Below are 22344 nucleotides of genomic sequence, written 5' to 3'. Positions count from 1 at the left end.
GGGCCGCCGCCGGCGTGGTATTACTGGTCCAGAGGTCGGAGCGATCGGTTTTCACGTCGGGGGTACCCAGGTACAAAACTAAAGCTATGGGGTATGATTTAAAAAAAAACATTTTTATTTATTTGCGCAGCGTGTAATTCCAGTTCAATATGACAACATACAAAAATAACACAATTCAGTCTGCAAACAATAGTGAGAGTTACAAACGAGTTAACAAAACAACTTCAACTATATCAGACAAAACCCCGGGACCTCACCAACTATATCGTGCCGATTTAAAATTCTATACATACATTTTTGGTTTTTAAACCACAAAAGATAAGACGTATGCATTAGTTTCATAATTTAATTTTCTGTAATCATCTTTTTAAAAAAAATATTAATGCTCAAAATATTTCGTGAAAATAAGATTTTTGATTTTTTTTCCCATCCTTGCTGTTTATGCTAACAATTTTTGATTATTTTTTTTATTTGCGACTGTCATATTTCTAGAAAGAGATATAGACTCTTAAATCGGCATTGATCAATACTAATCGTTTCTTTTAACACAATTCTCAATACAATCTCTACATCTAATACTTCAACACACACTAACACACACACACCTACGTTTTCTTTCTATATATATATTCATAAGTTCGTTTATTTAACAATATACAATTATCTACTTATCAAATATATTTTTAAAATTATAATATACAAAAAAATACTAAACAATACAAAAAAACATATGTTGCTATTAAGTGCAATAGCTTTATCTTGTACTTCATATAAATTAAAAAATATGGCGTGGTGTTCTAAAACTTCAAATATATTTTTAGAGATTGTTTCACATTGAATTCAGTTACGCATTTTATTATCTCATTGCAAAAATAAATGAGGATAATTGATATATTTTTAGAATTTAATTCAGTTTACCTGACTGAATCGATCCCTAAAATATTTGTACTGAATTTACATGGATCTTATACAGTGTAGGTAAATGTATAGTTATTTATATTAAAAGTTCTAAAAATAAGGGGGTTTATGATCAAGGATATTTTTTTATCATTTACGTTCTCAAAAACTATAAAATAAACAAAATATTGATTAATAACTCATGAGTTTTTATGAAAATCATCGATAGGTCTGAAAAAATATGTAAAGTTTAAATTTTATGTTACTATTATTTAAAATTTTAATACCAATTATAAATTGTTATTAACTAGTATGTAAATATAGTGCTGATTAAATTTATATTTGTCTAAATTTTTTACATAATATTCATATTTGCCTAAAGGTTTCAAAAAATATCATTTTATTACAATTGAGATTCAAATAATATAAAATAGATCCAGCTTTTACTGCAGATATACTATTTTTTATATGTCATAATTATAGTAGACAAATACATAGCAAACAAAATTACTCAATTAAAAAAAAATTACTATTTAAAAAAAAAGTTTTAAACTATGGCAAAAAATATACTTAATTATCTAATGAAAGACGGTCCATTTGAGAACCTCCTCTTTTTTTGAAGTCGGTTAAAACAATAATAGGAATGTTTTTCTTATAAAGGTACGTAATACTGGCCTTAGATTAAATTATACATTGAAAATACATTTCGTTGTTTTTACTTATATAGTTAAAATTAAACTTTATTTATAAAATACAGTAAATTAAATGAAACACAAATTATCTCTATTTTACATCATTCTCTCCATTCCATATTAATTTTATAACACACTAGCTGTGCCCGCGACTTCGTCCACGTGGAAAAGTTATTATGGGCATCATTACAGCCCTTAAGGATGAATAATTTTCCCCGTTTTTTTTTTCACATTTTTCATTATTTCTTTGCTCCTTATAGTTGCAGCATGATGTTATATAGCCTAAAGCCTCCCTCGATAAATGGTCTATTCGATGCAAAAATAATTTTTCAATTCGGACCAATTGTTGCTGAGATTAGCGCGTTCAAACAAACAAACTCTTCAGCTTTATAATATTAGTATAGATTGAAGTTATTAAAAGCCACTGCGATATAATGCCGGCATTTAAGTTGATCTATGTGCAGTCTGCATTTTTTATATAGTAAAAATCATTTCCACCGTCTCCCGTCCTGAATTTCAGCGTAAAGATTATCCTGTGTTAATTCAGGTTTAGAGCATATTCATTTTTTTCAACGGCGCATTGCTACCTCATTTATATTTTAAACAAATCATTATATCCAAAAAAAGGCCAAAATTATAAATGTAACAACTCTTCACTATAATTCAATTCAGTAGTTTTTGCGTGTAAAAGTAACAAACACACACACATCCTTAAAAACTTTCGCATTTATAATATTAGTGTGATTGTTGGGATTTATTTAAATTTATGACCAAATGCAGTGTTCAATTTTCATGGGAGACGTTTTCAGATTCTTTTTGATATCATTCAAATCAGTTATTTATATACAAAATTACAACATATATGTATTTATAATCCAGATATATATTTAACAAGGTTTATATGTTTTAGCTACCCTCTCTTTCTAAACCACAAAGTTAGTACGAGATACAAGATATATTTGCCTTGAAAACTTTCGTCAATACATCCACTGGTCCCAATGCTATATAAAGGGAAGTTGTATTAAAAAAAGTTAAGAGTTATATTAAATCAGAATTCAATATTGCAACTTTCTTAGTAAATTAATGACGAAGAAAATGCCGTTTTTTGAATGTTTTGGTATCTGTATTAGTTACAATCATTTTGTGATTTTTTACCACATTTTGTAAAACATTGTATCCACGATGAGAAATTAAACAAAATGTATCGCAATAAATGCTTTAACAGATTATAATCCTGTCAGCTGTTACCCTTATCTTCGCCCGCGCGAATTTAGCGCCATCTACAAAAAGAATATAGGTTTTTCGCACTTCCCACGGGAATGGCAACTAAGGGATGGGCTTATAAACTTGGGATACCTCTGTTAGGTGATGGGCTGGCAACTTGTCACTATTTGAATCTCAATTCTTCTACATTAATTCTTAAATTTCAAATCATTATGTTAAACAGCTGAACGTGGACCATCAGTCTTTTCAGGACTACTGGTTCTGTCTACCCCGCAAGGGAAATAGATGTGATTGTATGTCTTTGCCCACGGGAACTAGTTTTTACCGCGATAAAAGGTACCCTATGTCCTTCTCCAGACTCTCAATTATATATATGTACGTGATATTTCACGAAGATTAATTCAGTAGATAACGCGTTCAGAGGTAACAAACAAACAAACTCACTTCCTCATTAATAATATAAGTCTGAATGTCAATTTTGGTACGTGCTACAATAAGTTCTTATACTACGTAATATACAGGGTGCGTAAAAACTACAATAATATTAGTGTCATTGTATTGCTCATGTTATGCCTATCACAGGGTGTTATTAAATATGCAAATGTGTGAAGTAATCTTGTATTTTGTAAGCGGAAACATAAAAATAGCACCGTTTGTCTAAAATGCTTTTTAATCTATTATTTATTACTTATATTTGCTGACAGTTAAAGTTATTATTAATAATTATTACTCTTTTTATTTGTTAAAATGATTCAGTAATACTTAGAATGAATGTAAAATATGATTATTTATTGTTTTTTTTTTCTCGCATGCGCAATAAAATCATGTTATATAACATGCTTATAAATCCTCGGACAAAAATATCTTCGTATTAATACTTTTAACATTTAATTACTGAGATTCTTTCAATGATATGAAATTACTGATACGATGATAAGACTATATAATTTCACTAGATGAGATGCACAATTAATTTTAGCGAATTCAAAATACACAAATTAATATACTAATTACGATTTAAAGCTTCATTAAATGCTTATTTAAGGGGGCCATTTTCAGATATTTTGAACATTATTGTTGAATACTTAAAGCTTATTACGACTTTTTCAAAACTTCCACATATATTTAGTCCCCATTGATAATTTCGATAACGCGTTGAACAAGAAACCCCATTCTCTCGTGTTCCCGCGGGAATTCCGGGATTTTCTCTTTTGGGCACCCTTCCCACTTTTTAAGGAACATACAAGTTAATTTCAGTGATGTCGGCTGTTGAACTTGTCATACCCTCGCCGCATATTGACAATCAAATACAAAAATAATAGCGCCATCTACCGAAGATTGTGTTAAACTCAACCCGTTACCGCCATCTATCTCTTATTAACATAAACTGTATTCACTGGCGCCATCTCTTATCAGCGTTGGTAAATATCTCATATATCGGCGTCATTACTACCGCCATCTGTGTTCGACGCTAGCAAACAGCTTTTTAAACTGACGACGGACAGCGCCATCTCTCGGTGAATTAAGTAAACTCCGGATCATTACCGACTATAACATACCGACGAATCACTATAAACTTTTACTACATCCGTTTTCAAGTGAAAACAACAAACTCTGCAACCTACCAGCGCCGCGCCACCTCTACAATACGTCGGTAAACTTTACCGCCGCCATCTTTGACGGCGGGAAATCGCAAACTTCCGCCTGACAGCGCCATCTATCGTCGTTTCTCGTCGAACAGCTTCACCACGTCCGGTATGGCGTTGGGCTCGACGGGTACCAGCGTGTATAATTCTTCAAGTGTACGTACGTAGCTCAGCTTGCGGAAGAATTTTGAGCTGAAAATAAAACACAAAGGGTTCCTTTTTCTGAATACATACATACATGCTTGTTTCCCGTTGGGGTAGGCAGAGACTGTGGATTTCCATTCGCTACGATCCTTACAGACCTCTCTTTTTCTGAATGTAAGCTTTTAAATAACATTTGACGGCCTCTGTGGCGTAGCGGTAATAAGCTTGTCTGTGACACCGGAGGTCCCGGGTTCGAATCTCGACCGGGGCACGATGAGAAACCTTGGTCTCGGATGTTTATCTATATAAGTTTCAGTATATAATGTAATATCGTTGAGTTATCTCGTAACTAACTTACTTCGAGTCTAACCGTGTCGCTGTCACAAGTGCCGTGTGGTTCCCGGCACCAATACAAAAAAGAATAGAACCACTCCATATCTTTCCCATGGATGTCGTAAAAGGCGACTAAGGGATAGGCTTACAAACTTGGGCTTCTTTTTTAGGCGATGGGCTAGCAACCTGTCACTTGTTGAATCTCAATTCTATCGTTAAGCCGAACAGCTGAACGTGGTCATTCAGTCTTTTCAAGACTGTTGGCTCTGTCTACCCCGCAAGGGATATAGACGTGACCATATGTATGTATGTATGTATTCAAGTGTAACTCAATTTGTGTAATTTGTCCCGTATATATTTATTTATAATTTGACTGAAGATTTGGGTTGGGGAAAGGTCTGAAAAAGGCGCTACAAACATACTAATTACCTTACAAACGGCTTGGTCAACAACACAAAAGATTTCAGCCAAAACGTCGGATGTACCAAATACAGGTGTTTTAGACTTTTCCGCAATCTGCGACAAAGAAAAAAAATTAAATATAATTAGCTATTGTGGCGCCATTAGCGTCGGTGGTCATATCGGTAAGGTGCCCGATTAAAATGCGTATGCGCAGAAAGGCACTGGTTCAAATCCCACCTGGGCAATAAGTGAAATCTTTGCTTGCGCGATTTAGACCATTCGCTAATTACGTGTTAGTGGTTGGCTGTTGTGACTTATGGCGTAGAGATGTCGCCACGGCAAATAAATACATGAGCCTGTCATAAAAGTAGATGAACTGTCTCCGAATGGCCTGGGTCTTGGATGTTTAAATATAAAAAGTATTTATATAAAAAGTATCTATACTAATATTATAAAGCTGAAGAGTTTGTTTTGTTTGTTTGTTTGTTTAAACGCGCTAATCTCAGAAACTACTGAACCGATTTGAATAATTCTTTCACTGTTAGATAGTCTATTTATCGAGGAAGGCTATAGGCTACATTTTATCTCGGATTTCCTACGGGAAACGTCAACAATGCAGGTGAAAGTTGAATGAGTCGGCCATCTGCGAGCTTTCCACGCGAAACCAACAAAGATGTAGTAAAACAATGTACTAAAGATGTGAAGTACTCATTTTTTGCCACAAAATAGTCCGCGAGAGCATATATCTATCTCTTAAGGTTTACTTACAATAACCACTTTTATGTTCATTTTTTAAGATTATTTTTTCATTATAAACATAAGTTATTTTGAAACCAATTTTCTTTAATTCAGTATTAATCCTTATTCAGATAAATATGTTTATTACTTTCGGCTTTTCATGTAGACTAAAATTGCCATTTACAGTATATAAATCAAACGAATAAGTTTTGAGATATAGTCGTTATAAGCAATTTGCAGCGAAACATTTAAAACGGCGAACCAGCGTTCTTTCTAATACTTTCAATTAGCAGCTATAATTGATAAAGCCGAGGAGGATGTTTTGAAAAATAAATATGATGCCCAAAATAACTATTCCACGTGGACGAAGTCGCGGGCACAGCTAGTTTATAATATAATGTAACACCGTTGAGTTAGTATCTCGTAACACAAGTCTCGAACTTACTTCGAGGCTAACTCAATCTGTGTAATTTGTCCCGTATTCTATTAATATTAAAAAGAATAGGGCCACTCCATCTCTTTCCCATGGATGACGTAAAAGGAGACTAGAGGATGGGCTTGTAAACTTAGGATTCTTCTTTAACGCGACACGCTAGCAACCTGTCACTTTATATGAATCTCAATTCTGTCAGTAAACAGCTGAATGAGGCCTATCAGTATTTTCAAGACTGTTGGCTCTGCCTACCCCGCAAGGGATATAGACGTGATTGTATGTATGTATATGTATACATATGTATAGATACACTGATAGTAGTAGGATATATATATATCTATATCCTACTACTATCTACCCTTGCGTAGCATATATATATATATATATATATATACCTATATATATATATATATATAATACAACATATATATCTATATATAACTCCTCACCTCCTATCCACCAGCTTGTAGCACTCGTGGAGCCAGTGGAAGGTGGGCATCTTCCTGCTGCCGGCGCTGCCGTGGAGGTACACCAGGATGTACTCGTCTGTCACCAGGCGCTCCAGAGTCCAGATTACGTAGCTGCGAAATTATATAACATATATTAAATAATAATAAAAATAAAAAATAAAAATCATTCATTCCAGGTTTCTAGACCCATATCGTTGACACAAAAATTACATTTTAATACATTGACGGCCTCTGTGGCGCAGCGGTAGTGCGCTTGTCTGTGACTGTGGAGGTCCCGGGTTCGAATCCCGACCAGGGCGTGATGAGAAACGAACTTTCTCTGATTGTCCTGGGTCTTGGATGTTTATCTATATAAGTATTTATTATAAAATATAGTATTGGCATCTCGTAACACAAGTCTCGAACTTACTTCGAGGCTAACTCGATCTGTGTTATTTGTCCCGTATTTATTATTATTATGGGACCACTCCATCTCTTTCCTATGGATGTCGTAAAAGGCGACTAAGGGATAGGCTTACATACTTGAGTTTCTTTTTTAGGCGATGGGCTAGCAACCTGTCACTATTTGAATCTCAATTCTATCTTAAAGCCAAATAGCTGAACGTGGCCTATCAGTCTTTACAAGACTGTTGGTTCTGTCTAACCCGCAAGGGATATAGACGTGATTATATGTATGTATTATTATTATACATACATACAGGTTGACTGAGCAGATATACGAGGAGAGTGTGGAGGGAAAGGTCGGAGTGGGAAGGCCTAGACGAACGTATCTTGATCAAATTAAGGACGTCCTGGTAAAGGGTCCGGTCGAGAGTACCCGAAACCGCCGAGCTTGCATGAAGAGAGATATGAATGTGGATGAAGCGAAGGAAGTGTGCAGAGATCGTGGCAAGTGGAATGATGTAGTTTCTGCCCACCCCTCCGGGAAAGAGGCGTGATTTTATGTATGTATGTATGTATTTATATCTCTTTGTCTATTTTGCAACGGATATAGACGTGCTTATATATATGTAAGTTTGTACAAGTGTGTGTATATATATGTATGTCAACTCACAGAAACAGATTGTCCATAACGTATCTGTAGTCGGTGCGGGCGTTGTCGGGCAGGTGGCACGCGCCGAACACGATGACGGCGGCGCGGCCCGCGTACCCGCCGTGAGATATCACGCGCTTGTACGGCTCTATCACCTTAACGGTAAAGAAAAAACTTTCATATATATATACATATATACACATATACATACATATATATATATATAATATATATGTAGGTATAACTAACTATATATATATATATATATATATATATATATATATATATATATATATATATATATATATACAGGTGGCAGGCGCCGAACACGATGACGGCGGCGCGGCCCGCGTACCCGCCGTGCGAGATCACGCGCTTGTACGGCTCTATCACCTGGACGGTAGAAAAGAAACTTTCATATCTATATATATAAAACTCTTCCGTTACTGAGTGACTGACTGACAGACAACGCACAGTCGAAACTACTGGTCGTAGACAGCTGAAATTTGGAATGTAGGTTCCTTGGGATATGTAGGGGAGCACTAAGAAAGGATTTTTGGAAATTCAACCCCCAAGGGGGGGAAAAGGGGTAAAAACGTTTCTATGAAAAATCTTATTCCTTGGGATTATAAACTTGAAACTTGGCATGAACACGTACATAGGCAAGTAAATATATTTGTCTATAGATATAGATATATATAAAACTCTTCCGTTACTGAGTGACTGACTGACAGACAACGCACAGTCGAAACTACTGGTGGTAGACAGCTGAAATTTGGAATGTAGGTTCCTTGGGATATGTAGGGGAGCACTAAGAAAGGATTTTTGGAAATTCAACCCCCAAAGGGGGGAAAAGGGGTAAAAACGTTTCTATGAAAAATCTTATTCCTTGGGTTTATAAACTTGAAACTTGGCATGAACACGTACATAGGCAAGTAAATATGTTTGACATTATAAGTATTTTCAAACTACCCTCCAATCGTGATTTAGGGGGTGCGATTGGGTGACTGATTTATTAACGCACAGCCGAAACCGCTCGGTATAGGAGTCTGAGATTTTGAACAGAGGTTCCTTTAGTAACATAAGTGAGCACTAAGAAGGGATTTTTGAAATGTCAACCCCCAAGGGGGGGAAACGGGATAAACTGAGCCGGGGCTGCGGGAAAGTTCTAACGAGATACCGTGACCCCGGAACGCAAAGGGCAACTGAAGGAACGAGGTGGGTTTTAGTCAGTAAAAGTCTGACACTCCCTTCCGTTCCACCCAGAGCGGGAGAGGTCATTTGATGATTTCCCATCCTTAAAAAAAAAGACTTTGTATGACAACTTTCAGTCGTCTCTTTAACATACATAATAACATACATAATTATGTACATACATGCATAACATTAATAACATCACGCCTTTAAATCCCTATTTTGTGTTAACACTACCCATACAAACAGCTAAAAGGAAACAAGTGAAGAGACGAAATTTGTCCGCATCCATTTTCACCTAAATTCTTAACGTTAATGAGATTGATGAGATGAATGAGAGATTTTTATTATCAGGTCAACCTAATAGCCTCACATGTACGTATAACTTCGTAAGAATTTTCTTTCAACTCCTAACCGTTGAGGAGTTGTACCTTCCATCATCAGCTCATTCACATGGGATGATGACTATCAGACGCAAATACTTAAACAGAAGGAAATCCTGTAAGGCCTCTTCGTCCTATAAATCCTGTTTTTTTTTTCTTTTGAGACGATGATTTTGTCTCGCTTTACTTTTTCTATACAGATTTGTATGTATACTAATATTATAAAGAGGAACAATCTATTTTTTTATATGTTTGTTTGTTTACACATGTAATCGATAAACTCCGAAACTACTGAATCGATTTCAAACATTCACCATTAGAAAGCTAAATCATCCCTGAGTAACACAGGCTATATTTAATTCCAGTTGTAACAAGATTTCAGCCTGTGGAAGAAAAAGCCCTGTCGAGATCATTAAAAAACGCTATATATAACCGAATTACACGTGGGCGAAGCCGCGGGCGGAATGCTAGTATATATATATATAATATATTTAAACGAGCAATTCTTGTATATATATATAATCAGGATCTCGGAAACGGCTCCAACGATTTTCATGAAAGTTACAGATTAGGGGCTTTTCGGCTCAAGGAATCGATTTATCAAGGTCCTAGGTTCGAGAAGAGCTCGATTCCCAAGATATATAAACATTTTTAAAAACCGCGTTTTGAGAAACTATATCAGCGCCATCTCTGGTAGGCCGAGCAAAGCTCGGTCAACCGGGTACTATATATATATATATATATATATATAACTAACTCGGTTATATATATTATATTATTGTTGTATATTATATATTTACAGAGCCAACAGTCTTGAAAGGACTGAACGGCCACGTTCAGCTATTTGGCTTAATGATAGAATCTATTAAACAAATGAAATTAAAATTTCCTTTTGAAAAATGCTACCATTCCATCAGTATTTTCTTGAAACGTCAGCCAACCGAGTTATATTAATATTATTAATACATATATAAATATAACTGGGTTGTCTGTAAAGTCGGTTTACTGATGATAGTTGAAAGTGACAACGTCACAACGAAATTTTAATTTCATTTGTTTGATAGATTCTATCATTAAGCCAAACAGCTGAACGTGGCCTCTCCAGTCGTTTCAAGACTGTTGGCTCTGTCAACCCTGCAAGGGATATAGACGTGACCATATGTATGTATGTATTGTACATATGTATACATACAAGTATGTAAGCATATCCCTTAATCGCCTTTTACGACAACCATTGGAAAGAGATGAAGTTGTCCCATTCTTTTTTGTATCGGTGCCGGGAACCACACGGCACTGTATGTATGTATACCTACATTAATTTAAAAAAAAAACCGACCTTCATATCGCAAGTGTGCAGAGCGCCACCTCTCGGCACCGTCACGAAACTCCTCTCATTGGTCAGCTCCTCCGCAGCAGAGTATTCAGGTATGGGCTCACTGCATGAGCTCAGGGTATTCGAAGATTTGGACCTATATATAATATAATAAACAAAGATCGGAACAGGTAGATTGAATTGGGGTTAATGAACTAAAACGTACATACATACATACATAAAATCACGCCTCTTTCCCGGAGGGGTAGGCAGAGACTACCTCTTTCCACTTGCCACGATCTCTGCATACTTCCTTCGCTTCATCCACATTCATAACTAGTACTACCTACATACATACATAAAATCACGCCTCTTTCCTGGAGGGGTAGGCAGAAACTACCTCTTTCCACTTGCCAAGATCTCTGCACACTTCCTTCGCTTCATCCACATTCATAACTCTCTTCATGCAAGTTCGGCGGTTTCGGGTACTTTTGACCTGACCCTTTACCAGGACGTCCTTAATTTGATCAAGATATGTTCGTCTAGGTCTGAAACGTATATATTAATATGGACACGCCTCCGTCCGGGATTGCGGGATTTGTAAATTATTAAGATTTTTTTTCCGGAATTTTTACAAGTGGGGTGAAGAATATATGTATTAGTGGTAGCTGTTTTCCCCCGACTTTGTTCACGTAAATTGTATTCCTATGTTACCCGCGGACAATGTAGTTTACTGTAAGTGTAAGTACTGAAATGGAATCCCGGATAAGAGGCTTATCCATGTTATGCTTTCTATTAATTCATGATGCAAGTACATAAAATCAATCTACCTATTCCGATCTATGATAATAAAGAACAATATAATCACGTCTGTATCCCTTGATCCTTGATGCCGTGTGGTTCCCGGCACCAATTGAAAAAAGAATAGGACCCACTCCATCTCTTTCCGATGGATGTCGTAAAAGGCGACTAAGGGATGGGCTCATAAAGTTGGGGTTCTTCTTTTAGGCGATGGGCTAGCAACCTGTCACTATTTGAATCTCAATTCTATACCTTAGTCGCCTTTCCCCGGAATTCAAGAGAAAGGTATGCGAGTGGTCATTTTGTTAAGCGTCAGGAACCACACGGCACATTGTTATTATCTTCTGGCGTTAATCCCGGTAACATTCTCACAGTGCCGTGAGGTTCCCGACACTAAATAAATAAGAGAATAGGACCACTCCCGTCCCTTTCCCATGGATGTCGTAAAGGGCAAATAAGGGATAGGCTTATAAACTTGGAATTCTTGTTTTAGGCGATTTGAAACTCAATTCTATCATTAAGCCAAACAGCTGAACGTTGGTCGTTTCGAGACTTTTGGCTCTATCAACCCCGCAAGGGATATAGCCGTGATACAGCAGTCTTAAAAGACTGACAGGCCACGCTCAACTTTTAGGCTTAACGATAGAATTAAATAAAATATAGAATAAAAAGTTGTAAAATCGATTCAAAACCTCTTAGTGTCATCATCGTCGCTGACCACATCGCCGGGCTGGGTCCGAGGCAGATCACCATGCACACCCTGGTCCTCCCCGTCGGAATCCATCGAGCAGCCGCTGACACTGTCCAAACTGCACTGGTCTTCTTCAGGAGGCTGTGGGGGGCGTTAAAGCTGATTGTCACATATAGAATAGAACAGAATTGCCGGGAAGACGGAGCCAACAGTCTTATAAAGACTGATAGGCCACGTTCAGCTGTTTGGCTTAATGATAGAATTGAGATTCAAATAGTGACAGGTTGCTAGTCTGTCGCCTAAAAGAAGAATCTCACGTTTATAAGCCTATCCCTTAGTCGCCTTTTACGGCCTCCATGGGAAAGAGATGGAGTGGTCCTATCCTTTTTTAATATTGGTGCCGGGAACCACACGGCACTAAAATGCACTAAAACCGTAATATCAACACGACCATTGTAACACCGCCCATTATTACCACACAACGACGAGTGTGTATGTTTCCACGCGTTTTTCTCACAAACTTTATTGCTTTGTTTTGAAACAATGTCACTTACACTTTTTTTTTGCGAAATGCCTTCGTAGTTCTTTCGTACATACATACATACATATGGTCACGTCTTTATCCCTTGCGGGGTAGGCAGAGCCAACAGTCTTGAAAAGACTGAATGGCCACGTTCAGCTATTTGGGTTAACGATAGAATTGAGATTCAACTAGTGACAGGTTACTAGCCCTTACTAATTGCGACACCTTATTTAATCCTACTAATATACTACTATTATAAAGGCGAAAGTTTGTTTGGATGTTTGTTACTCTTTCACGCAAAAACTACTGAACCGATTACCATGAAATTTGGTATGTAGGTAGCTGAAGACCCAGAATAACACATAGGCTACTTTTTATCCCAGAGTTCCCGCGGGATTGATTGGGTTTCCATGCGGACGAAGTCGCGGGCGGCCTCTATTTATTTATATAATAATAAAGGCGAAAGTTTGTATGGATGTATGGATGTTTGTTACTCTTTCACGCAAAAACTACTGAACCGAGTACCATGAAATTTGGTATGTAGGTAGCTGAAGACCCAGAATAACACATAGGCTACTTTTTATCCCAGAGTTCCCGCGGGATTGATAGGGTTTCCATGCGGACGAAGTCGCGGGCGGCCTCTAGTATTATATATGCGAAAGTTTGTGATTATGTCAGTATGGATGTTTGTTACTCTTTCACGCAAAAACTACTGAACCGATTACGATGAAATTTGGTATGTAGGTAGCTGAAGACCCAGAATAACATATAGGCTACTTTTTATCCCGGAGTTCCCGCGGGATTGATAGGGTCAGCCTCTAGTGCGAAATAAATCATTAATTCATAGAAATAATACTTCATCAAATTTCAAACGAACACACAGAGAAACACACTAACAAACAAACAAACAATGAGACTAAGCATAAATAACAATAGTTTCTTATAGACACGGGAGCACAAGATACCGTATAATATATAAAAAAAAAAAAAAACAATTCTATATTTTATATTTAAAAATGTTTCAAAATTGTTTTAACATACCAGTTGTATTTTCCGCCGGGTGTTGGCGGGGCTCCGCTGCGGCCTGGGGCGGAGCGCCACGCTGCCGGTGTACGGGTCTAACAGGGCCTGATACGCCGACCTGTCCTCCTGCGTGGACGACGATATCAGGTCTGGGGAGTCTAGCTCCTGTTATCAACATACAAACATACATATAGTTACGTCTATATCCCTTGCGGGGTGGACGGAGCCAACAGTCTTGAAAATACTGATAGGCCACGTTCAGCTCATTGGCTTGATGATAGAATTGAGATTCAAATAGTGACAGGTTGCTAGCCCATCGCCTAAAAGAAGAATCCCAAATTTATTAGTCTATCCCTTAGTCGCCTTTTACATTTGTCGGTGTCCCTTCGGCCATGAACCAATGATTCTTTTCGAAGTTATGTAACATTAGTTTGACTATTAAACGATGCTCTTATGGTGAGGGAAAACATCGTGAGGAAACCTGCACATTCAGGCAACTGAATGTGCAGCCATATGATCCAATACGGGTTAGGTTCCCCTGCAAAGGTTGCGGAGGTCAGACGGGAGTCGCTTCGTGTAAAAACCTGACTCACCCAATCCAGGATCCATGGTCAAAGGCACACCCCGGGCTCCTCCAGAGTGGTGAGGATGCAACCGGTACAAAAGCCAGGAGGAAGAAGTAAAATCATAAAGAAATGACCACATTGACAAAAAAAAACAGACTACGTTTACGAGCAAAGATATAAAAGACTAGCGGCCCGCCCCGGCTTCGCACGGGTGGACATATTTTTGTGTTTTATATTTTGAAAAATAAATTTATTTCAAAACAAATTTATGCCTATGTCTTTTGAAGGTCTATTCTATATCTGTGCCAAATTTTATCAAAATCGGACCAGTAGTTTTTGAGTTTATTCCACACAAACATACAAAAATACAAAAATCTTTCCTCTTTATTATTAGTGTGGATGTGGATAAGTGTGGACAGTGTATAAGACTTACGTTGTGAACGCCTAGACTGCTAGACATTTCTATAGGCAGCTCGAAGTTGGGCAAAATCCGGAGATGGGAGGGCGACTCACACCATTCCGCTACCTGAGAACATACATACATACATATGAGAATTTTATATATCCTACTACTATCCTACTACTATTATAAAGGCGAAAGTTTGTATGGATGTTTGTTACTCTTTCACGCAAAAACTACTGAACCGATTACCATGAAATTTGGTATGTAGGTAGCTGAAGACCCAGAATAACACATAGGCTACTTTTTATCCCAGAGTTCCCGCGGGATTAATAGGGTTTCCATGCGGACGAAGTCGCGGGCGGCCTCTAGTAAGATATAAAATTCTCATGTCACAATGTTGTTGGATGACTAAGCAGATACAAGGAGAGTGTGGAGGGAAAGGTCGGAGTGGGAAGACCTAGATGAGCGTATCTTGATCAAATCAAGGACGTCCTGGTAAAGGGTCAGGTCGAGAGTACCCGAAACCGCCGAGCTTGCATGAAGAGAATTATGAATATCATGTTTTCTTTTATTTCTTGTTCGTGTAATGACGTGCGGTACCCTACACTTTTGAATAGGACCAATGCATATCTTTTATAGGGTCGTATAAGGCAACTAAGGGAAAGGGTAATAACCTGTCACTGGGCTAGCAACCTGTCACTATTTTAATCTCAATTCTATCATCAAAACTAAACAGCTGAACGTGACCTATCAGTCTTTTCAATACTTTTGGCTCAGTCTACCCCCCAAGGGATATAGACGTGATTATATATACATATACATACCCTAGAATGCAGCTCATCTGTCACAGGAACATCCACCGCCCCACTTTTAGGCGTACTCTGCCCCCCCTCCCTTCTCTTCCTCTCAATATACTTCAGCACCGCACCATCTCTCACTCTCTTCGGAGGCGTATCATCTATACTAATCTTCCTCCTATCGCGTTTGACATCAGACGTATCCATCACTTGACTATCAGCTGTGACATAATTCTCACTGATATACAAATTATTTTTTGAAGTATTCTTTTGCGTACTATAAAAGCCGTTACTTTCAGCTGGTCTTTCGCCTTCAATGCTGGACAAACTCAGATCTTTTTCCTCATCAATTTTGTGAACCTTCTTCGGTATTAAATCTGGATAATCTGGACTGTTCAGGCCCATCAAAGGATGGTTAGTTGTTAGCGTTAGAGTTGAGCTAAACCTAGGCGGGCTAATACCCAGATTTCTAGGGGAATCTATGTTCAAATTGGACATTTTTGTAATTAAGCTATCATCTTTTTTGTTGTTTTCTGGATCGGCGAGTCTTAAAACCTCCGGGTTCTGGAGTCTCAGCACGTTGTCTTGGCATTCTTCGAAATCTGAGGAGTGGACTGAATTGGGCGTGTCCTGGGACCGGAAGGAGTCCGAGCCGGTGTCCATCTTCTCGTCTGACGACGGGGAGGTCAGGGCCTCTTCGTCTGTTAAGCGGGCCGTTTTGAAATTGCTGTAACAATTATCATCTGATGAACAGTTGATAAACTGACAAATTGGATTGAAGGGTTAAGCACCTTAACCTTCCTTAAATAAATTTATATGATACTGAATAATTTAGAAAGTCTGTATCTCACTTTAAACAGTAGCTATGACTAATTTACAGTGACTTCGCGAATACTTTAGATTTTTTTTTAATTGTGCATAAGTCAAAAAATAATAAACCGATTTTGATATCCTACTAACTTAAACATTCCATTGACCTTCCTCAGAAAACCCTCTTTCACAAACGAAAAATTTCATCCGGTATTAATTGTTACTATCCGAGATTAGCACATACATACAGACAGACAGTAAAACATCAGTAGTAACACACAAAATCAAATGTTTTAAGCTGAGAACCCACTACTTTTAAAATCGATTAAAACGTGAGAGACATGAATACGAATTGAACATGGTTAAGGTCGTCTTGTGGCCCACTGTACTCATAAATTTTACGCCAAACATAATGTGCTCCCGACACGGCAGTGAAAGTTCTAAGTGAAATCTATTGTATGGTTTTAAATACCTCTCCTAAATACCTCTGTGGTCCCAGAAATATTTTTCATGTACTAATACTAATATTATAAAGCTGAAGAGTTTGTTTGTTTGAACTCGCTTATCTCAGGAACTACTGGTACGGATTGAAAAAATCTTTTTGCGTTGAATAGACCATTTATCAGTGAAGACTTTGAGCTATATAACATCACGCTGCAACTATCAGGAGCTAAGAAATAATGGAAAATGTGAAGAAAAAAAAAGGGGAAAATTATTCATCCATGAAGGCTTCAATGGTGCCCAAAATAACTATTCCATGCGGACGAAATTGCGGGCACAGATATTTCATAGAATAAAATTTTAGACTAAGTATAATAATATAACATTCATGAATGATAACTTTAACAGTAATGGGTGAGAGATAAGTATTATAAAACCTAAAACTACTGCAGAACAAGATGGCTTAGTATTCAACATAAATTTACTTTGAGACTAACTGTGCCCCAAAGCTTTTCATACATACATACATATAGTCACGTCTATGTCCCTTACGGGGTAGACAGAGCCAACAGTCTTGAAGAGACTGATAGGCCACATTGAGCTATTTGGCTTAATGATAGAATTGAGATTCAAATAGTGACAGGTTGCCAACCCATCGCCTAAAAGAAGAATCCCAAGTTTGTAAGCCTATCCCTTATCAGTCGCCTTTTACGACATCCACGGGAACGAGATGGAGTGGTCCTATTCTTTTTTGTATTGGTGCCGGGAACCGCACGGCACTTCATCAAGTTTTTCATACATACAAATTTGAGATTTTGAGATAAAAGTACCTACTCTATGTTTCATTCAAGGCTATATTTTGCCCATGTACAAAATTTCATCAAAAATTGTTTAGTAGATAGTGCTTGAAATAGTAACAAATACACAAATCCTTACAATTTTTTGCATTTATAAAATCACTTGCATTTACAACACGGAAAGATTGGCTTTTAGACTCTGCTTACCCCATTGGGAAAGAGAAGTGTGTGATTTACAAGAGAATATATAAAATATATCATTTATTTTCAAAAAAAATATATCTTTTAAATTTTTGGTTTAATCACTTATTCAAGTCGTTTAAATTCCAAAGAAAAAACAAAACGAATAATAGTTTGAAAATGGGAAAAAAACCAATTCTGTAATGAAGCAAAAAGAAAAAGTATCTTCATTAAAAGTGGGTAGGTGAATTTAAAAAAATGAAGCTATTTGGCAGCTTATAGTACGGCAATGTTATTGTATTCCTATGCAAAATATTGGAAATCGTTAGTAAAATAATTACCATTCCATTATCAAGGTTACAAGTGCGATAAGGTAGGAAATATACAAAATAATTGCATCGGTTCTTATTGGAACGATAACACGATATTTTGATGTTATATAAATAATTTAGAAAATAATACTTACCTCATTTGTTTCTGGTTGTTTCACTTACTAATAATATTTAACGAATTGAACACAAATAACTAAAAATTTATTAATTTTTAGAAAGCGACTAAGCTTTGCTGTGTATTGAATAAAATGACAATTCGGTAAACAATGTTGCCAGAATTGTATTTTGATTAGTTATTATTTTAATCATATTGTTGGTAGAAAAAAACTTTTTATTTATTGTTTGACTCCCAGGGTTGACTGAAAAGATAAAATGTTACCCTATTACGTTAGCTCTATTACGAAACGGAATAAACTATACTTATTCCATAAAACACTATTAAAAAAACAACATATGCTGCGTTGTATAACCCAGATGGAATCAAATTTCAACTGAATCTGAAATGTTTCTTAGTGAGAATCGTAATAAACCGATCAAAGTTCAAAAGAGTTAGGGTTCTCTACTTATATATTATTTCACTAAAATCGTAATCATCGTATTTTTCTATATTTTTGGTAATCAAATTTAACTTAATATTAAAACAATTAAGATATTTTGACTCATAATTTATGAGACAATCTAGACTAACTCGGGCCCCGACTGCTCCTATGCTTAGTTATGAATATGTTCTGTCCCGCTTGCTTATATGATAAAAACCTATTAAGATTGATTATTTATAATTAAGTTGATACTCTAAGCTAATGAAAACAATACCTTTCAAACTCTACTGACTCGGTCTTCTTTTCTTATCCTATTTTTATCACGACCTTTTGGCCTGTCTTCGATCTATCGACGATAGCTCGAAATATTCACTGAAAAATGCACAACAATAATAATTATGATTTTGAAGAAATGTTAACACACAATGAAGAACAATAAGCGAGTTTCTTAGAATTTACAGTTTCAATTACAAATGCGTCCAATGAATTCAATGCTGTTATTTTTCCCTTATCAGTTCACTTTCACTTTTGTACTGAAACTGGTACCAATCATACGTAACTTCTTTTGTTTTTTTTTATGGAATTTGATAATACCTCTTAAGGACTTAAAACGATAAATTATTTTTTTAAGTATTAAAATATTAAGGCCGTGTTCGTCTTGTAAAATAGTTAAATCTATATTTATTATTATCAACTTGAAAACCATTGTTTATAGATCTTTAAAATATTAATATCCGTATGCACACTTAAGGTTGCACACCTTAAGTGTGACGAAATTCTTAACAGTAGGATGCGTGTTTGTTGAAAATTTTTACGGATATATTCTCACAACGTTTTCGTTTTTTTTGTCACCTATTCCCAGTGTCGTCTTTCCAATGTTTTCCAAATAATGAACTAAAGAAACCGTATTTGAACGAGCCAAACGCGGAATAACGATCATAAAACGTTTGGTTTTCATGGTAAAAACATCTTTTTACTCAAAACTCTTGTTTCAGGTTGGTGAAAGTGGTACCTAAAATGCAGTTTATTGCATTAATTATTTCTTTTTTCTTAGTATTACCTAAAAATTTTGCCGAAGATGTCAGCTGTAAGTACGCAAAAATGTTATAAACTTATAAATTTTCTAGAATCATTGCCCAAATTTATCCAAATACGAGATGAAATTCATACATATTTTTGCAGATCAGGCATGTGTGGACAAATATTCTCGTAAGGGTTACCAGCCATGGCAAGAATGGTCAGACCACTACACCTGTCACCGCTACCGATGTGAGATAAGAGATGGAAAATATTTCATTGCTGCTGTGGGGTAATACATACATACATACATATAATCACGTCTATATCCCTTGCGGGGTAGACAGAGCCAACAGTCCTGAGCGGACTGATAGGCCACGTTCAGCTATTTGGCTTTAAGATAGAATTGAGATTCGAATAGTGACAAGTTGCTAGCCTATCGCCTAAAAAAAGAATCTCAAGTTTGTAAGCCTATCCCTTAGTCGCCTTTTACGACATCCATGGGAAAGAGATGGAGTGGTCCTATTCTTTTTTGTATTGGTGCCGGGAACCACACGGCTGTGGGGTAATTTTTCTCATAAATTAAAATTTTCACCATTTTTAGTAATTCCAAAAGGTTTAATCAGTGGCACCGCTCCAGTCTTGTGTGTCCACTCGGATGGCTTGTGATTAACTTTATTTCTTTCCACTTTACTTTAAATAAAAGAGTAATATTGTCACAATATTCGACTATCAAGAGTAAAAGGAAAACTTATGCGTATTAATTATGGACTAAACTTAATGACTAGACGTAAACTTATGGACTTAATGAGTTCTTAATGTAGTTTCATTTCAGATGTCGAAAGCCAAAAATTCCGGAAAATGCATTGGAATGTCACGAATACATTGAAGATGAAAATGTTGGTGAGTGTTAAGCAAAGATAAACTGGAAGCTGGTTTCACTAGTAAAACTGTTGGATGGGAGTCATCGAGTTATTACTTGACCAACCTACTTCCTGGATTGTGGTTAAGTAGGCCCTGGACTCCTCGGGGAAGCCGCAATCGACGTAAACTCCATGGACTCAATGATGACTGTTTGGCTTAAACAACATACTGCTTCCATTAAACTGCAAAGAAATATCTTAGTTAAAGAATTCACTACCTTACATTTACCTTTTTATTCTTGTTTTTAGAATTTCCAACTTGCTGCGCGCGACTTAGGTGTGTTGTTGAAGTAAATGGCGAAAGGATTGTCCAGACCAGAGGTCAACCGGGAGAATTATTCCCCGATAAGTAAGTACATACTTAGAATCTCTACTGACTTTGTCAATTTACACAAAACACTAATGAGAAAAATTCAATAAACAGGCCTTGGAAAGGACAGCAAAACGAGCCTAACCCAGTAGTGGGAATGGGTGCCATTCAGCAAAACACCGTTGGAGGTGAGCCTCAAAGTCAACCATCCCCAGGCATCTTCAGCAGCAGAGGAGCAGGCAAGAGTAAACTTGTATTATTAGCCGATGATAAAATTTCATTCGGAGAATCATTCGATATGCTCAGGTCTCACTAGTTTAAGTCAGTCTTTTAAATTGACTCATTTATTTATTAAAAGCCTGAATGCTGCTTAGTTTATTCTCACACATTTGAATCTATTTTTTGTATATAAGCACCTTATTCGTTATAAAAATCAGTCAGATACTTACGAGGCGTAGTTCAATCAATTTTTGAAGCGTTTTTCTTATTTTAAATTATTTTATTAATAGCCACTAATGTCCCTGACAGCGGATGGCAATGATAATAACGGGAGACGGTTCGTAGACCCTTACCCAAGCCAGCAGATGCAGGAGTCGCCGCGCAAGAAGAGATCCACTATTTACCCTCTTTTTGATAGAAGTTCCACACGCGATTCCATTTCCCGAGTGCCATATCAAATAAAAATGCCGGGATACTCGCCTGAGAGATATACTTCTTATTTCACCAATGGCGTGAATGGTGATAAGGGATTTTCTGGCCACAAGTTGCACCTGAATTCGTCTTAGTTAAATCAAAACCAATAAAAAATTACAAATTATGTTTCAAAAATTTTTGTTTATTAATGTTTACCAAAGTTGTTATTTTTGTATTGTTATTATGTGCACATTTTGTTTATGTTTTACTCAATAAACGTTGAATTATTAATGTTGCTTTTAATTTTGCTCTTCCTGTAAATTTGCCAAATTTAATGTGGATAAGATAGAATAGATTTTTGTTGTAAATATATTCATAAAATTGCTTAAGAACTTTTTCTAAGTAACAAATTTAAAGTAAATACATTCATATTTAACATTTAATTTTCCCCGGGGGGTTAGGCAGAGGTAGGCCTGCAATCTGCATAATTCTATTGTTTGATCCAAAATCGTATTTATTAACATGTACGCTAAAAAGATCCAAGTTTCATCCTAATTCAAATTAACTTGTAGATATTTAAAGTAGGTTAAAACAATAACTACTGACATTGTTTACTATGCATATTAAGGCAACACCAAATGGCTTCTATCAATCTGA

The 22344-nt window shown here is 36.5% G+C and overlaps 2 protein-coding genes across 2 annotated transcripts; one reads left to right on the top strand and one right to left on the bottom strand.

Moving 5' to 3' along the window:
* Positions 1-131: 131 nt before the first annotated feature.
* On the bottom strand, positions 132-18524 carry LOC106131760 (protein prune homolog 2). Its single transcript, XM_060952747.1, has 10 exons — positions 18400-18524; positions 15733-16432; positions 14939-15031; positions 13958-14104; positions 12395-12534; positions 10926-11058; positions 8034-8167; positions 6959-7090; positions 5366-5452; positions 132-4651 (listed from the first exon to the last, which is right to left on the bottom strand). The coding sequence occupies exons 1-10, from the start codon at positions 18402-18404 to the stop codon at positions 4531-4533; spliced, it is 1692 nt and encodes a 563-aa protein (XP_060808730.1). The 5' UTR covers positions 18405-18524; the 3' UTR covers positions 132-4530.
* LOC106131752 (uncharacterized) lies at positions 18296-21839 on the top strand. The gene is made up of 7 exons (XM_013330946.2): positions 18296-18306; positions 19800-19891; positions 19987-20113; positions 20657-20724; positions 20994-21093; positions 21169-21299; positions 21583-21839. The coding sequence occupies exons 2-7, from the start codon at positions 19822-19824 to the stop codon at positions 21837-21839; spliced, it is 753 nt and encodes a 250-aa protein (XP_013186400.1). The 5' UTR covers positions 18296-18306; positions 19800-19821.
* Positions 21840-22344: the final 505 nt, after the last annotated feature.

This window comes from Amyelois transitella, chromosome 29 (assembly GCF_032362555.1).
Source record: "Amyelois transitella isolate CPQ chromosome 29, ilAmyTran1.1, whole genome shotgun sequence".
NCBI lineage: Eukaryota > Metazoa > Arthropoda > Insecta > Lepidoptera > Pyralidae > Amyelois > Amyelois transitella.
The sequence above is the reverse complement of the archived record's forward strand: the minus strand, read 5'-3'. Positions and strand labels throughout refer to the sequence as shown.

Bases quoted from the DNA above. Each gene is read 5' to 3' on its own strand.
- LOC106131760 (XM_060952747.1), bottom strand. The intron at 14,105-14,938 runs GTAAGTCTTATA...TGTTGATAACAG, and splicing joins GCAGTCTAGGCGTTCACAAC to GAGCTAGACTCCCCAGACCT. The intron at 4,652-5,365 runs GTAATTAGTATG...TTTTATTTTCAG, and splicing joins TTGACCAAGCCGTTTGTAAG to CTCAAAATTCTTCCGCAAGC.
- LOC106131752 (XM_013330946.2), top strand. From the start codon at position 19,822: ATGCAGTTTATTGCATTAATTATTTCTTTTTTCTTAGTATTACCTAAA. The intron at 20,114-20,656 runs GTAATACATACA...GTTTCATTTCAG, and splicing joins TATTTCATTGCTGCTGTGGG to ATGTCGAAAGCCAAAAATTC. The intron at 21,300-21,582 runs GTAAACTTGTAT...TGTCCCTGACAG, and splicing joins CAGCAGAGGAGCAGGCAAGA to CGGATGGCAATGATAATAAC.